This window comes from Anolis sagrei, chromosome 3 (genome assembly GCF_037176765.1).
Source record: "Anolis sagrei isolate rAnoSag1 chromosome 3, rAnoSag1.mat, whole genome shotgun sequence".
NCBI lineage: Eukaryota > Metazoa > Chordata > Lepidosauria > Squamata > Dactyloidae > Anolis > Anolis sagrei.
In genome coordinates this window covers 239,090,207-239,107,390 of record NC_090023.1, presented here as the reverse complement: position 1 = coordinate 239,107,390, position 17,184 = coordinate 239,090,207, and the positions used below count along the sequence as shown (strand labels likewise).

The window sequence follows — 17,184 nt, the reverse complement described above, 5'->3', positions numbered from 1 at the left end:
ACTACAGGATTCTGAACACCAGGGTTCAAATGTCCACTCATCTTTGCAAACCCAGCATGTCACCTTAGGCAGGTCACATTCTCAGCCTCAGGTCCCTTCCACACAGCCCTATATCCCAGAATATCAAGGCAGAAAATCCCACAATATCTGCTTTGAACTGTGTTATCTGAGTCCACACTGCCACATATTCCAATTTAAAACAGAAAATATGGGATTTTATTCATCTGTGTGGAAGGGCCCCCACATTCTCTGCTTTGAACTGGGTTATCTGAGTCCATACTCAGAAAAGGTGGGATTTTCTGCCATGATACTCTGGGATACAGGGCTGTGTGGAAGGGCCCTAGGGGGCCCCTCAGTGACCTTGGGCAAGTCAAACTCTCTCAGAGCCCTTCCACACAGCCCTATATCCCAGAATATCAAGGCTGAAAATCCCAAAATATCTGCTTTGAACTGGGTTATCTGAATCCACACTGCCATATATTCCAGTTCAAAGCAGATAATGTGGGATATTTTTCAGCTGTGAGGAAGGGGCCCCAGCTTCGGCAGAAACCTCATCTGGGCAAATTTTCCCATGAAATCCCATAATCTCTGTTACTTGGGAGCGCACAACAATCAATGCTTACTAAGTCAGTGGTAGGGCCATAGCTCGGGGAGGGGGGGGGGGGGGGAGGGAGGGAGTTCAACCCTGCCTTGAAATGTGTCAGGTTAAAAAAGAAACCTGGTTTGTTCATAACTTGGTTAACCAGTTAAAATTCTTGAGTAAACCAGGTTTGGCGGGGGGGGGGGGGTTGTAGTTAAAACCCTTAACACACACACACACACACAGCCCTGTGTGTGTATGTATATATATTTGACAGTGTGAACTCAGATAATCCAGTTCAAAGCACATATTGTGAATTATCTTCCTTGATATTCTGGTTTATATGGCTGCATGGAAGGACCCTAAAACAACCAACCTCCATCTATTTATCTATCTGGTGAGGATGGGCCCTAGAATAACTAAACTCCCCCCTCCCCCCTTCTCTCTCTGGGGGATGGAGTTTAGTTGTTTTAGTGCCCTTCCACACAGCCCTATAACACAGAATATCAAGGCAGATAATCCACACTGATTTGAACTGGATTACCTGAGTCCACACTGCCAGTTCAATGTGGATTTTATGCAGCTGTGTGGAAGGGGCCTAAGTTTATTTATTTATTTACAGTATTTATATCCCGCCCTTCTCACCCTGCAGGGGACACAGAGCAGATTACAATGTACATATACATGGCAAACATTCAAGGTCATAGAAACACAACATATATAGACAGACACACAGGGGCTATTTAACATTCCAGCTCTTTTATGAGGGTATTCTGGCCACCAGGGAAGCTGTCACTTCACTGTCCTTTTGTAACACTGATGAAGTACTTCCTTGTTGTATTGTCCAAGGCTTTCATGGCTGGAATCACTGGGTTGTTGTAGGTGTTTCGGGCTATATGGCCATGGTCTAGAGGCATTCTCTCCTGACGTTTCGCCTGAATCTATGGCAAGCATCCTCAGTGGTAGTGAGGTCTGTTGGAACTAGGAAAAAGGGTTTCTATATTTGTGGAATGACCAGGGTGGGGCAAAGGACTCTTGTCTGCTGGAGCTAGGTGTGAATGTTTCAAAGAGTCCTTTGTCCCACCCTGGTCATTCCACAAATATAGAAACCCTTTTTCCTAGTTCCAACAGACCTCACTATCTCTGAGGATGCGTGCCAAAGATGCAGGCGAAACAACAGGAGAGAATGCCTCTAGACCAGGGGTCCTCAAACTTTTTAAACAAAGGGCCAGGTCACAGTCTTTCAAACTGTTGGAGGGCCGGATCATAATTTGAAAAAAAACAAACAAACACACACACACACACACATGAATGAATTCATTTATTTTTAAACACTGCACATATCTTATTGGTTGTGTAAAAAACACTTTAAACAATACAATAATTAACATGAATAACAATTTTAACAAATATGAAGTTATTAGTACTTCAATGGGAAGTGTGGACCTGCTTTTGCTGATGAGCTAGGGTTGTTGTGTGCTTTCAAGTCATTTCAGACTTAGGTTGACCCTGTGCGAGGGCTGAGTAAATGACCTTGGAGGGCTGCACCCGGCCCCCGGGCCTTAGTTTGAGGACCCCTGCTCTAGACCATGGCCATATAGCCCGAAAAAACCTACAACAACCCAATACTTCCTCATTCTTTGCATGCTTGCTAGAGATTTTTATGGTGTCCTAAATTAGCCTCCCCCGCATAAGCGGTACCTAAATATCCTACTTGACAGATACAACTGTCTTTTGGGCTGCAAAGGTCGACAGCAAGCTACACAAATTGGTCGGAAGCTCACTCTGACCTGGGCTGGCTTTTGGTCAGTAGTGATTTTAATGAAGCTGACGCCCAGCCAGCTGCGCCAAAGTCCCAGTTGCTAGGAATGAAGGTGGGAATATTATAAAGTCATTTTTGTATTGGATTAGTTTATTATGTTTGTTTGTTTGTTTACTTTGGTGTCTACGTTTATTTTATGTTTGTGTGAAAAAATAATAAAGGGGGGGGGGTGATAATCCCCAAGGTCTGCAAACCCTGAGTAGGGGAAGCGTAGCCTCCTCAGACTCCCACCCTGGAGTTGGCATCCGCCCTTGGATCCGAACAGGAACAGCACGTCTAGGGGCCGCGTTGTGCTTCCAGCCGGGCTCCATCCCTGACATCATCTCCTTGACGCCGGAATGCCTCCTTCCGCGCTGCCGGACTAATCGCATTTCTGGCTCTGCTTTGTCTGCCTCCCAGGCGCTCTCTCTCTCTCTTCTCTCTCTCTCCTTTGGGTCGCCTGTTGACGCCTATTTCCTCGCTGGCCTTCCTTCCCCCGTCCCTCCTGGCTGGCTTTTTTCACCTAATCTCCACCCCCAGATCCGCCCTTCCCGTAAACCACCCCTCTCTTCCTTTTGCTTTCCTCTTGAGCCAAACAGAGGGAAGTGGAAAGCAACGAAGCGGAGCAGCAATTCGAACAAGGTAATAACTACAAACTGATGGGGTGCCCACTCTGGGGAAGGCTTTCCATAGTTGTTGTTTCCAAAATAAGGCTGAGACCCTACAACGGGGGTTTCTTGGCAATGTTTGTCTACAGGGGGAATGCTGAAAGAATTGTCGAAGGTCACTCGGAGGGTTTGATGGCCGAGGTGTCTCTAGAGCCAAAAACACGCTTTTCCCCCACTCCTCCCTTACGAGTTCAGCCAGCTAATGGATGCATCTACACTTCTGAATTAATGCAGTTTGACACCACCTGAATTGCCATGGCTGAGTGCTATAGAATCTTGGGGTTTACATGATGTGGTCATTCAGGAGATACATCAGATATGTCTGATCTTTATCGAATGCTGTGCTCCTGGGACTTGTTTTGCAAAGTCTTTTGGCCTCCTCTAGTAGAATCATAGAGTTGGAAGAGACCTCCTGGGCCATCCAGTCCAACCCCATTCTGCCAAGAAGCAGGGAAATTTCATTCAAAGCACTCCCGACACATGGCCCATCCAGCCTCTGTTTAAAAGCTTCCAAAGCAGGAGCCTCCACCACACTCCAGGGCAGAGAGTTCCACTGCTGAACAGCTCTCACAGTCAGGAAGTTCTTCCTAATGTCTAAGTGGAATCTCCTTTCCTGTAGTTTGAAGCCATTGTTCCGCATCCTAGTCTCCAGGGAAGCAGAAAACATGCTTGCTCCATCCTCCCTACGACTTCCTCACATCATCAGTGCCATGCAACCTTTGACCCTCCAGATGTTGTTGACCCTCCTCTAAGCCTTCTCTTCTGCAGGCTAAACATGCCCAGCTCTTTAAGCCGCTCCTCATAGGGCTTGTTCTCCAGACCCTTGATCGTTTTAGACACCCTCCTCTGGACACATTTCAGCTTGTCAATAGCTCTCTTCAATTGTAGTGCCTCACCAAACTGCAAATCACAGGATTCCATAGCATTGGGCCAGGGTATCGAACTGTATTCAATCTACAGTGTAATTGTTGCACCTTGTGGTCATAGATGCCTACGTAGCACAATATTCTCAGAGGGAGAAAGGTGTTTGTGTGGAAAGTAAACAGAAACCGAACTCTCTGAGTGCTTTCGATTTCTCAACCCCCCCCCCCCTGTTTCCCCCTCCCTGCTTTAGTCTAGATTTTAAAAACAAGAGGAGCTTCCGCCTTCATTCACGACCAGGTGAGACCCTTTCCCATTTTCCCTCTGTCCATCCGGTGGGCTACTTCCTAACCTGGGCTTTCCACCTCTCCATTTAGTTAGAATGCATCTACCTTGTTGAATGGAAGCGGCTCAATTGCTCTGGCTCAAGGCAATCTATGGGCGTTGTCGCTTTGCAAGGCATGCACTGCACTGTAAGATGAATGCACCACTTTAAGTGCCATAATGTGAGGGAGTCTTGGGAGTTGTAGTTTGGTGAAGCACCAGCCCTCTTTAACAGAGAAACTTACAGAACTTGTAAAACTGAGACTCCCCAGATATCACCATCGAGCCAGGTCACCTAAAGTGGTGTCAAACTGCATTGATTCTACAGTATAGATCAGTGCCATGCAACCTTTGACCCTCCAGCTGTTGTTGACATGCTGAAAGGTGTCCAGAGGAGCGTGACTAAAATGATTCAAGAGTCTTTTCACTTCTCCATTTACTTAGAAGGAACCTATCTTGTTGAATGGCTCAATTGCTCTAGCTCAAGGCTATGTATGGGCATTGTAACTTTGCAAGGCATGCACTGTAGGATGAATGCACCACTTTAACTGTCACGATGTGAGGGAATCTTGAGAGTTGTAGTTTGGTGAGGCACCAGCCCTCGAGAAAATTACAGAGCTTGTGAAACTACCAATCCCTGGGTGTCATATCGTTGAACCAGAGCAGCTAAAGTGTCAAACTACAATATCAATCAGTGCCATCCAACTTTTGGCCCTCCAGGTGTTGTTGACAAGCTGAAAGGTGTCCAGATGAGGGCAACTAAAATAATCAAGGGTCTGGAGAACAAGCCCTATGAGGAACGGCTTAAAGAGCTGGGCATGTTTAGCCGTCAGAACATAAGGCAGAGAGGAGACATTATGGCCATGTATAAATATGTGAAGGAAGTCATAGGGAGAAGGAAACAAGCTTGTTTTCTGCTGCTCTGGAGACTAAGGCACCGAACAATGGCTCCAAAGTACAAGAAAGGAGATTCCACCTGAACATTAAGAACTTCCTGACTGTGAGAGCTGTTCAGCAGTGGAACTCTCAGCCCTGAAGTGTGGTGGAGGCTCCTTTTCTGGAGGCTTTTAAACAGAGGCTGGATGGCTGTCAGGGGTGCTTTGAATGCGATTTTCCTGCTTCTTGGCAGAATGGGGTTGGACTGAATGGCCCATGAGGTCTCTTCCAACTATGATTTTTTTTACCATTATATGGGCCCAGGCTGGCTCACCTAATGGTAAAAAATTCTGCGAGCAGAGGTCCAAAACACCCGGAAGATCAAAGATTGGACTCCACTCATGTAGATTAATAATTCCCAAACACCTCCAGGTGTTTTTGGACTTAGAACTCCAAGACGCTTGTGAGCCAGTGATCAGGGATTCTGGAAGCTGAAGTCCAAAAATACCTAGAAGACCAAAGTTTGTGAAATACTAGTGTAGAAGCTCCCAAGGTCTTAATACTTTTTGGCCAGAGAGTGTTTGTTGGTGCCTCACCCAAATACAGCTTACAGACTGTCATAGCATTGAGCCTTGGCAGCTAAAATGATGTCATTGCTTTAATACAGCAGTGTAGAATCATAGAGTTGGAAGAGACCTCATGAGCCATCCTGTCCAACCCCCTGTCAACAAGCAGAAAAATAGCATTCAAAGCACCCCTGACAGATGGCCATCCAGCCTCTGTTTAAAAGCCTCCAAAGAAGGAGCCTCCACCACATTCCAGGGCAGAGAGTTCCACTGCTGAACAGCTCTCACAGTTAGGAAGTTCTTCCTAATGCTCAGGTGGAATATCCTTTCCTGTAGTTTGAAGCCATTTTTCCATGTCCTTGTTTCCAGGGCAGCAAAAAACAAGCTTGCTCCCTCCTCCCTATTTATACATGGCCATCGTGTCCCCTCTTAGCCTTCTCTTCTGCAGGCTAAACATGCCAGCTCTTTAAGCCACTCCTCATGGGGCTTGTTCTCCAGACTCTTGATCATTTTAGTCACCCTTCTCTGGACACATTCCAGCTTGTCAACATCTTTCTTCAATTGCATTGCCCAGAATTGGACACAGTATTCCAGGTGTGGTCTGATGAAGGCAGAATAGAGGGGTAGCATGATGCAGTGTAGATGCAGCCCTTGTAAAATTACAACTCACATGATTCCATAGTCTTGAGCCACAGTTCAACTGTTGTCTAGCTGCTTCAGTTCAATAGGGTAGATGTACCCATCGGTGGTTGGGCTTCTATCAGCCAATTCTTCATCTGTCCAAAGCAAGGACTGTCCTTCTACCCAAAAGAGTTTGTGGTTGAAGAGCTTGCACAGGTACATCTCTATGTGTTCCTTTTTGAAAGTGTTAAGGAGCAAGGACAATGAACAAGATTATTCTACATGTCCCCCCACCCTCACCTTATGAATTCAAATATAGATTGAGTAACCCTTATTTGGAAATCAGAAATGCTCCAAAATCATCCACATGGGTAAGGGTGGTTTGAAAAGGGATGCAAAGTTGGGTTAATAAAACTATATAACAAATTTGAAAAAAAAGTTCCTCATTTGAAAGTTTTATTTCCTGTTTAATTGTGTGGAACTCACTTTGAAAGTAGTTGTTATACTCTGGAAACGTTGTTTTTGTGACTGCCACAAACTGTTGAATTGACAGAGACTCTATGAGATCGCAATTGAAAAAACATAGCAAAATATGCTGCAGGATGTCCCACAAAAACAAACTTTTTTGCAAATTGATAAACTTTTTCCATGGTTTTATGATAGAACCAATTAGGAAATGTCATTTATAACCCAGGAATAAACACTGTGTTACATAATGTACTAAATGGCAATACACACCCAAGAAGAGTAAAGTTCAATAAGGAAAGGGACAGCATCAACTTTTGACGTACTTCTGATTGTTCCTTGGTTCGTTGCACAATACAGGAAATATAAATTCTACTTCCTTATTGGTTGCTATTTATCATAGACTGGAAGAGTTACCTTGTTGGATTATCACTCCCCAAAATACCCAGCCAGCATGGCTATTTTGACACATTTTTCTTTTCTTTTTAGAAGTTAGATGTACAAAATATACAAAATAACAAAAATAATATGGGGCAATTTTATACCTCCCTGCTACTTGTAGATACTCATTCAGCTACAACCTACAATGTTGCAAAGTTTGTGCAGCAGTATACAAAATCCGTCAGAGGATGACTGGTCCAAAAGTTAACTCTGTGTCCAGTAATCATCTTCCACATTGTATGTTTTAACCGTGTTTCCCCTTTTGCTCCCTCACCCCCTATTGTGCTTCAGTATTTATATTTACATTTTAAGTGTACTAAACATACCAAGTTCATATTGAATTCTGACTTTTATTTCCTGTGCTAGTCTATGACTGAAATAAATGATTTGATTTGAGAAATAATATATACAAAAGCAACACATTTTCCTGAAACTTCGGGGAGAAATCAATGCCATCTAGTCATTTAAAAATATTCCATAAGAACACTGATCTTGGAAATATCCCAGATTTTACAATATTCTACCATTCTCAATACAAGATAATATCATATAGAAAGTCCTAAGTGGTTCAAGACCCAAGTATTTAAAGTAATGCTTGTTTCAGTACTGATCTGTTGCTTAAACTGTTACATCATGTAGATTACATTATAGTGAATACAAAAAAAAACTATCAAGCAATTTTTCATATTCTTCTACAAAGACTGCAGGATGTGAAACAATGTGAATTGTTTACATAGAGATTACAATCACTTTCTCTGCTGTTGAGTTGGCTCTTTCTTAAAAAGCAGTTTGACTTGAATAAATTTCAGCACTGTGAAATTGATCTGTCTTGTTCCAAGTGAAAACTACATTTCCTGGCAGTGCAGTGCAGGTTTACAGTAATTGTTACTATTTGCACAAAACAGGAATTTTCCCTTGTAAAGCCTGCATGGAACTATGTTCAGCAAGACTGCTGAAAATTGAGAAATTGTGACCTTCATGCCACGTGACCTAGCCTAATCTTTCCCAAACAGACAACATTGCTTAAGAAGTGTGTAGCTGATTTCAACTTATCATGTAGGGGCCCTTCCACACAGCCCTATATCCCAGAATATCAAGGCAGAAGATCCTGCATCATTTGAATGTGGGCTCAGATAACCCAGTTCAAAGCAGATATTGTTGGATTTTCTGCCCTGATATTCAGGGTTGTGTGGAAGGGCCCTAGGTTTTGCCAGTCAGAATTCTTATTACTTAGGAACCAGGGTCCAATTGCTCTAATTATCTTATTCCAGTGGTTCTCAACCTGTGGGTCCCCAGGTGTTTTGGCCTACAAATCCCCAAAATCCCAGCCAGCCAGTTTACCAGCTGTTAGGATTTCTGGGAGTTGAAGGCCAAAACACCTGGGGACTCACAGATTGAGAAACACTGTCCTTTTTTTTTTTTTTTTGGAAGTTCACACATTTTATTTGTGTTTGTTAACTGAATATTTGTTCCCTAGCCATCAATTTCTGCTTTTTCAGTTTCTTTTGAGATACCTTCTTATTCTGAGCAACTTCCTCTTCTGGCTTCAGGACAATCTGTTCCTTCTCTGTCAAGATCATCTCAATGTGGCAGGGAGAATTCATGTAGGGATTGATGCGGCCATGAGCCCTGTACGTCCGCCTGCACATTTTGAGAGCTTTGTTAACCTGAATGTGTTCAATAACCAGAGAATCGACATCCAGACCCTTGAGCTCAGCATTGCTCTCTGCATTTTTGAGCATGTGCAGGAGGAACTCTGCACTCTTCTTAGGCCAGTGCCCCTGAGTCCAGCCCCACTGCTTGGCCTGGGCACATCTGCCAACGCCACCATTGTAATGACGGAAGGGGACACCCTGCTTCTTCAGAGTCATATCCTTCAAATACTTGGTAGCTTTGCAGATGTGCATACCCTTGATAGCCAGAGCAGTCTCACGTGTGTTCTTGAAGTAAACACAAAGGTTGGAACCCCTTGATTTGCATGATTTCGTGGGATTCTCTGGTTCCAGCGAATACTTATTATTATTATAAGAACACTGTCTTATTGAATGACAACTCCCATCATCCTTTACTGCAGGATATGTAGGCTAGGGCTGATAAGAGTAGGAGTTCTACCATATCTGCAGGGTCATAGTTTCCCTTGATAATGGAAGCAAAATATGATAATCTCTGGTTAATCTTTGAATGGGAGACTGCTAGTGAATGCCAGGTGCTATAGTTACACAGCCCTGCCCCCCCCCCCATATATTGGGTTTTAGGCCTGTTACTGGGGTTATTTGGGGCAGTGATTCAGAAAATTGCATTGGATAGTTTGTATCAGCTCTAGTTTCTAAGATATGGTCATCATGATTGTCTGTGGGTGAGCAGATGGAAACTGGTGTCTGACATATTTTCTTTATCTCATAAACTATAGCTGATAGGGGAAAACTGATGCCATTTTTGAAATCAGCAGATCAGATATACCCAGAAACGTGGTGAACATTTGAAGCACCAAAATGTGTGTTGGCTAGGGTTATCTTTCTGGTGAATACAAAACCACCACTATGAAATTCACAGGATCAACATAAGCCACCAAGCAGCTTGAAAGCACAAACACACATGCACTGTATACAAGGCTATCCTCTGCTCTTCCTCTGAGACCAGGGAAATGACCGTTGGGAATGGAGAAAGAACAGTACTTTTCATCCATTTCTGGGCCTGGATCTGTGCATTATGGAGCTGTGCCTGCATCTTCTTCTTTCCTTACGAGGTCAAGGTAGTGGCAGTTGAAGTGGTGTGGGGGCCTCTGATTCTGTTCAGAAGGTGCATCTCTTTCCCTGTCTGGGTGGATCTACACTGTTGAATTAATGCATTTTGGGACTACGTTAACTGGCATAAATCACTGCTGTGGACTCATGAGAGTTGTAGTTTTACAAGGTTTTTAACTGTCTCTGCCAAATAGTGCTGGAGCTTTCTAAACTACAACTCTCATGATTCCATAGCATTTTGCTGTGGCAGTTAAAGTGAAGTACGTTTACATTAATTCTATAGTGTAAATGTAGTTTCGCTCTCTCATTTTTTCTCTCTGTGTTGGACTTGCCTCTCTCTAAGTGCGAAAAATAGAAAAGACCAATGAATGGCAAATTTGGATGAGGAAGAGGAATCTGAATGCAGCCAAGTGATCCCATTCTTTGAAAACTAATCTGAAAATGGTTCAGAATGGCAATTTAATGATTGAAAGTTACATCTCAAACTATGTATTAAGGTTATATCAAATAATAATGTAACTCCACAAAAATTATAATGAAATAGAATCTTTAAAAAATTTAGTCCTTCAGATAAGTGTTATAAATACATTTATTTGAGTTAAATCAAATAACTATCCTTCTTACTTGATAGCTATATAGGACTGTGCTGTAAAATTTCAGTCCTAATCTTTTTTCTTATTTAAACTCTACTGAAGTAAAAAGGAATTAATTGGTGGTTTGGCATGCTCAAAATTCCTGGTTGCTTATTTGAATGTTGTGTCATCCAACTTTTTTTAGATTTTATTTTAATTTTAGTTTTTATAGCACCATGTACAGTGATGGTGCTATATAAATAAATAAATAAATCATTGAGTAGGAAGAGGAGCAAACTGGATCTGGACCATGTAATAAGGAGGTTAGTCATCAAGATCCTACATTAAACTAGAGCCCTCAAACTTGCTATTTGCAATGTGGGAAGACCCCGCTTGACACCAATGGCGGAGTTTTCCCCACTACAAATCCTGCTGTTAGCCCTAGCTCTTACCCACCTTCCAGGTAGAAAACGTGCAAATTTAAGTTGATCAATAGGTACCACTTTGGCAGGAAGGTAATAAAAGGTACCCATGCAACCATGCCGACAACATGACCAGGAGGTGTCTATGGACAACAGGCTCCACAACTTAGAAATAGAGAAAGAGCACTTCCCCATAGCCGGAGTTGAGTACCATCTCCAGAAGCCAGAAATAAAAGGGGAAGCCTTTACCTATGTTCTGTGTATTTTTGTGTCATTGTTATTTCACTGTATTAAAGGCGTTGAATGTTTGCCTCTCTTTGTATATTGTAATCTGCTCTGAGTCCCTTCGAGGAGATTTATTTATATTTTTTATTTCGAGGTTTTATATACCGACCCTCTCACCTTCAAAGAGGGATTCGGACCGGTTCACAACATGTGTTAACATACAAAGAATATACAATAACAACACAATGCCACTTCATAACACGATTAAAATATCAGCACTATACACATTAAAACATTATCATCACAGTTAAAAGAGCCAGATCGTCCGACACCATCACAATCCCATTCATCATCCTCCTTTCATGTGGGCAAAGAATTAAATCAGTTGTCAAATGCCGTGTTCCACAACCAGGTCTTTGTTAGTTTCCTGAACGTCATGAGCGAGGGGGCAGTTCTGATCTCTAATGGCAGGGAGTTCCAAAGTCGAGGGGTCACCATCGAGAAGGCCCTGTCCCTCGTCCCCACCAACCGTGCTTGTGCAGGCGGTGGGACCGAGAGCAGGGCCCCTCCAGACGATCTTAGTGGTCTTGATGGTTCGCAGAGGAGAATATGTTCGGAGAGATAAACAGGGCCGGAGTCGTTTAGGGCTTTATAGGTTAACACCAACACTTTGAATTGTGCTCGGAAGCTAATCGGCAGCCAGTGGAGTTCGAGTAACAGTGGAGTGGTGTGCTCCCTGTACCCAGCCCCCATTAGTAATCTGGCTGCCGTGCGTTGTACTTGCTGCAGCTTTCGGGCAGTCTTCAGAGGCAACCCCACGTAGAGAGCGTTGCAGTAATCTAAGCAGGATGTAACCAAAGCGTGTACTACTGTGGCCAAGTCAGCCTTCCCAAGGTACAGACGCAGCTGGTGCACAAGTTTTAATTGTGCGAATGCTCCCCTGACCACCGCTGAAACCTGGGGTTCCAGGCTCAGCAATAAATTCAGGAGAACTCCCAGACTGCGTACCTGTGCTTTTAGGAGGAGTGTGACCCCGTCCAGCACAGGCTGTAACCCTGTACCCTGTTCGGTCTTATGACTGACCAGGAGTACCTCTGTCTTGTCTGGATTTAGTTTCAATCTGTTGTCCCTCATCCAGTCCGTGACAGTGGCCAAGCACCGGTTTATGACCTGAACAGCCTCCTTAGTGGCAGGTGGAAAGGAGTGATAGAGTTGGACATCATCTGCATACAGATGACATCGCACCCCAAAACTCCGGATGATCTCTCCCAACGGCTTCATGTATATGTTAAACAGCATAGGGGACAAAACTGAACCCTGTGGGACTCCACAGTCCAATGGCCGTGGAGTCGAGCAGGTGTCCCCTAAAGACACCTTCTGAGATCGACCCTCGAGGAACGACTGGAGCCAGTGCAATGCAGTACCCCCAAGGCCCATTCCCGTGAGGCATCTCAGAAGGATACCGTGGTCAACGGTATCGAAGGCCGAAGAGAGGTCCAGCAGAACCAGCAGGGACACACTCCCCCTGTCTAATTCCCGGCGAAGATCATCCACTAAGGCGACCAAGGCTGTCTCAGTACCATGCCCCGGCCTAAAGCCAGACTGTGACGGATCTAGATAGTCCGTGTCCACCAGGAATTCCTGGAGCTGCAAGGTCACCACACGTTCCAGGACTTTGCTCAAGTAGGGGAGATTGGAAACTGGAGATAGAGCAGAATATAACTAAAGTATGATAATGATGATGATGATGATTATTATTATTATTATTATTATTATTGATATATTACCTTTTCACCACTTTTAATAAGTAGTTTGTAGTTTTTCTCCATGCTATTGAGTCTCTTTTTTCTTTGTACTTTTATCTTTTATTGATGTATTTGTTTCCACCAGGGAAGAAAATGTAGTAACGTAATGTGTAGGATATACTCAAGTGTTATCATCAGGAATTTGGTCTCATGTGTGAAGTGTACTAAACAGCTATATAATGGAGCTTATCCTGCTTTAAATGACTCCTGAAAAATATTTTTCTCCAGATTTTTAAAAAATTAGAACTCAATAACTGGCCACCATTTATTATTATTGTTTCAGTTGTTGCCAACTTTTATGTTATCATTGGCATTCCAGTTCTATTCTGTTATTTTCAGTATTTGAATTAGTTTCCTGAAGTACATAAACCCTTATTCTGGGTTTATGTACTTGCTGTTGATTGTATGGATTTTGGTAATTCTCAGTTAATTATTTTTGTTACATCTATATATAATAGTTCATTACAATACAATTTTATATTTCCTTGATTCTTAGTGAAGTTGTTTACTTTTAGTTATTTGTTCTGCTCTGCTTTCAATGTTTCTTTTATGGTGATATTTAATTTCGGACCTTACCATCTCAAAAATGTATATTACAAAGCAGAACAGGATGACAAAAAATGTGAGAAGTTTAGAGCAGCTTCTCCCCAAGATCAGATTAAAACAGGCCTAAGAAAACTAAGGAGAAGATATGAACAGAGATTTGAAAAGTTTCTTCTTTGAACTATAACTTCTAGAATCTCTCAGCCATTATTCGAAGGAAGGAAGTCTCTGAACATTGCAGTTGTGGGAAAGAGTACTTTCCCCCAGTCATGTAAAAGAATGGACAGAGTTTTGTTGACATTTTTTCTCAATTTGCAAATACTAAGCTGAGGGCAAAGTACAAATAGATATAATTTTCTATTTTTCCTTCCAGAAACGATTTGACACAGATTCATAGAAATGGATTGTAAGTATATATTTTTTCTGTGTTGATACCTTGGAACATGCTTTAGAACAGCCTTCTGCAATTGGACATTTGTGGAATATGTTGAACTGTGATCCATGTCATCTACCAACTATTTGTTTCTTTTTCCTGGCTTACTTTGGCTGGGTCTGATTGGACTATGTAACAAAATTTGAAAACAAAATCTGTTCCTGGTTTGAAAGTGTTCTTTCCTGTTTAATTGTGTTGTACTTACTTTAAAAGTAGTTGGTATACTCCAGAAACTTCATTTTTTTGTGGCTGGGGGTAGTACTGTTATTTTCTTTAGGCTAGGCAAGTCGTTTGTAATTTTCCTTAATGAAAATATGCATTTTTTTAACATTTTAGTGTGCAGACAAAAACAAAGTTTTTGCAGTGTAATAAACTTATCCGATGTTTTTATGACAGAACCAATTAGGAAATGGCCTTTATAACCCAGGAACAAACATTGTGTTACATAGTGTTGTAGACCCAGCATTCCTTACCAACAGCTTTACTGACAAGTTTGGGTGGGGGTTGCAGATCAACAGCATTAGCAGAACCACACAACTCCCAGTCACTAGTTCAGTCATTATAACTTCTCAAATCCATGGCGGATGGCCTTGCTTAGAAGGAGATTATGGGACTTAAAGTTTAAAAAAAGAGAATGTTTCCAATATTTGTTAAAGGTACATTGACTTTAGCAGAGAAAATAAGTGTTTTGTGTATAAATAAACACAGTAATGGGTTGCTGTGAGTTTCCAGGCTGTATGGCCATGTACCAGAAACATTCTCTCCTGATGTTTCACCTGCATCTATGGCAGACATCCTCAGAGGTTGTGAGGTTTGATGGAAACTAGACATGTGATGAAGGAATGGTTCTGGAACATGGCCATACAGCCAGTTGGAAAGGACTGTCTGGTCCAAGGACTTTCTACCTTCATGCAGCAAAAGCACCTTCGACAGATGGCCATCCAGCCTCAAGAACAACAACCACAATAGAGTTGAAAGAGACTGCATGGGCCATCTAGTCCTACGCCCTTCTGTCTTCATGCATCAAAAGCACAATCAAAGCACCCCTGGCAGATGGCCACCTGGCCTCAATAATAATAATAATAATAATAAAGAGAAGAAGTTGGAAGAGACCCTTGGACCATCTAGTCCAATCCCCTTCTTTCTTCATGCAGCAAGTACAATCACAGCACCTCCTGGCCTGGAAGTCAGGCAGGCAGGCAGGCAAGCTGCTGTGAGCAGAGAACCTCTTCCACTGCATTGGCTGTGTCCTCTGCTCATTGTGTCGACCTCTGCAGCCAGCGCAGGCCTCTGCAGTTAGCTTCACTCAGCCTTTCTGCTGGCGAGGCCACCTCCAGCCTCTGTCTTCTGCCTCCAGCTGAGTCAACCAGCTGGCAAGCACACCCACTGCCACTTCCGGTGAGGCCACCTCAGGCCTCCTTCCTTATATTGCTGCCTTCTTTCCTGGGCCCAGCTGAGGCCCAACAGGGTGTCTGGCCCATGCCATGCTGCTCCTGGAGCTTCCCAGAGGCTGGAGACTGAGGCAAGAGGCAGCCTTGCCGGAAGCGGCAGCAGGTGCACTCGCCAGCCACTGAATCAGAGGCTGAAGATGGAGGCCTGAGGTGGCCTCACCGAAAATGGCAGCGAGCATGCTCACCAGCCATTTCACCGGCCTGAGGCTAAAGACAGAAGCCCAAGGCTCACTTGGGGGCTCCAGTGCCACAGCCACCACTCCTCCTCCCCCTCCTCTTCTTCCATGGCCAGCCATCCAAGAAGGCAGTAGCAGCAGCCGCAGCATTGTAACCTCGCCTGCGGGCTCCACTGCTGCTTGTCCTCCTCTTCTAGGCCACGTCATGGAAGTGAAGGCTAGCTGGATTCGGAGCTTTGCCTCCAGGTTCCGCTGCATGGCTTGACTCGAATATAAGTCAAGGGAGGCTTTTTCAGCCCCCCAAAAGGGTGAAAACCCCAGCTTATATTCGAGTATATATGGTACCTCTTCAGTGGTAAGCATGACTGCCCCTTGTTTAAAGATGAAGAAAGCTTGTTACAGTCAGTATTAAACGATTGATAAAGTAGTTCAATTCCATTTAGTAGTTAGTGTATTAGGCAGAGTAATTGATGGTTTGACAAGTTCCAGTAAGTAGCTGCAAAAGCAAACCACCTTTCTCTTATTCACTCACCATCATCTAGGCACCCCATTCCCACCTGACTCCCTTTACAGATTTTTCCAACTGCCATCAACTGACTCTTTGGCCAGAGGGGCACCCTGCTTTTCTGTCTTCCTTTCTCCCACAAAAACCCCCTTTCTCCTATCACAGGATTCTCTGTGTTGAGCTAGGCTGCCTTCAGTTATTCCCAAACATTATTTCACTTTAACACAATCACTACTAAGTAACATATCTGCAAATGCAAGGGTTTTTTACCTGCCTTCCCTCTTATCCCTCTATAATCCCTTCGATTTTACCTGTGAGTGCACACACAGAGATTGATTTACCTATTGTTTTCTGTGGTCTGCACAAATGGAAGAAATATGGAAATGGAAACAATGCAAACTTATATTGGCATTAGCAGGCATTTACCTTCATAAATATAATATCACACAAATGTTCTAAGAACTATCTAGACATAGATAATGGGCTGATGTTTTTCAAGTGCTTGAAATAGCCTTTTATTTTTTCCAGCAAAGAACGCAGCACCCGGATACCCTGGACCCCCAACGCAATATGGATATCCTCAGTATGCTCCTGGACCAGGCCAATATCCACCTGGGCCAGGCCAATATCCACCTGGGCCAGGTCAATATCCACCTGGGCCAGGTCAATATCCACCAGGGCCAGGTCAATATCCTCCTGGACAAGGACAGGGTTTTGCAGGTAAATTATTATTGAACACACTGTACGTATATCTAAAGAAATTAAATCCTATTGTGATAATGGCTATATCATGTTTTGAATTTCTGTAGTTAGGGATGATCCAAGTCAATCCTAGTATTATCCCTAACTCAGAAACCAGCTTTGGAGGGTAGTATGCTGCCATGAGATGACACCTTGACCACCTCTTTGTTGATCTGCAATTTAAATCATATACATACAGAAATATACTTGCACACACAGCTATAATAAATGTTAGAAAACACAAATATTAGTTACTGATAACATTAATTTTTCAGAGTCTCTAAAACTGAGTTTGTTCTTTATTTTAGAGAAAGAATCAAGTATATGCTTTCATTATTTGGATTACTTGAAGAGAGGCTATTAA

General features: G+C 43.2%; 2 protein-coding genes across 2 annotated transcripts in view; one reads left to right on the top strand and one right to left on the bottom strand.

The window, feature by feature from the left end:
• The first annotated feature begins 2,836 nt into the window (after positions 1-2,836).
• LOC132770620 (phospholipid scramblase 2-like) overlaps positions 2,837-17,184 on the top strand; it is a 29,601-nt gene continuing 15,253 nt past the window's right edge. The window contains exons 1-3 of the mRNA XM_060767763.2: positions 2,837-3,023; positions 13,888-13,920; positions 16,608-16,799. Of these exons, the coding sequence (XP_060623746.2) occupies positions 13,914-13,920; positions 16,608-16,799 (199 nt within the window). The 5' untranslated portion in view covers positions 2,837-3,023; positions 13,888-13,913. The remainder of the gene's footprint in view (positions 3,024-13,887; positions 13,921-16,607; positions 16,800-17,184) is intronic.
• On the bottom strand, positions 8,614-9,219 carry LOC132769853 (large ribosomal subunit protein uL22-like). Its single transcript, XM_060766780.2, has one exon. It carries the CDS (start codon positions 9,108-9,110, stop codon positions 8,658-8,660), a length of 453 nt encoding a protein of 150 aa, XP_060622763.2. The 5' UTR covers positions 9,111-9,219; the 3' UTR covers positions 8,614-8,657.

Coding starts and splice junctions, on each gene's coding strand:
- LOC132769853 (XM_060766780.2), bottom strand. CDS start 9,110: ATGCACATCTGCAAAGCTACCAAGTATTTGAAGGATATGACTCTGAAG.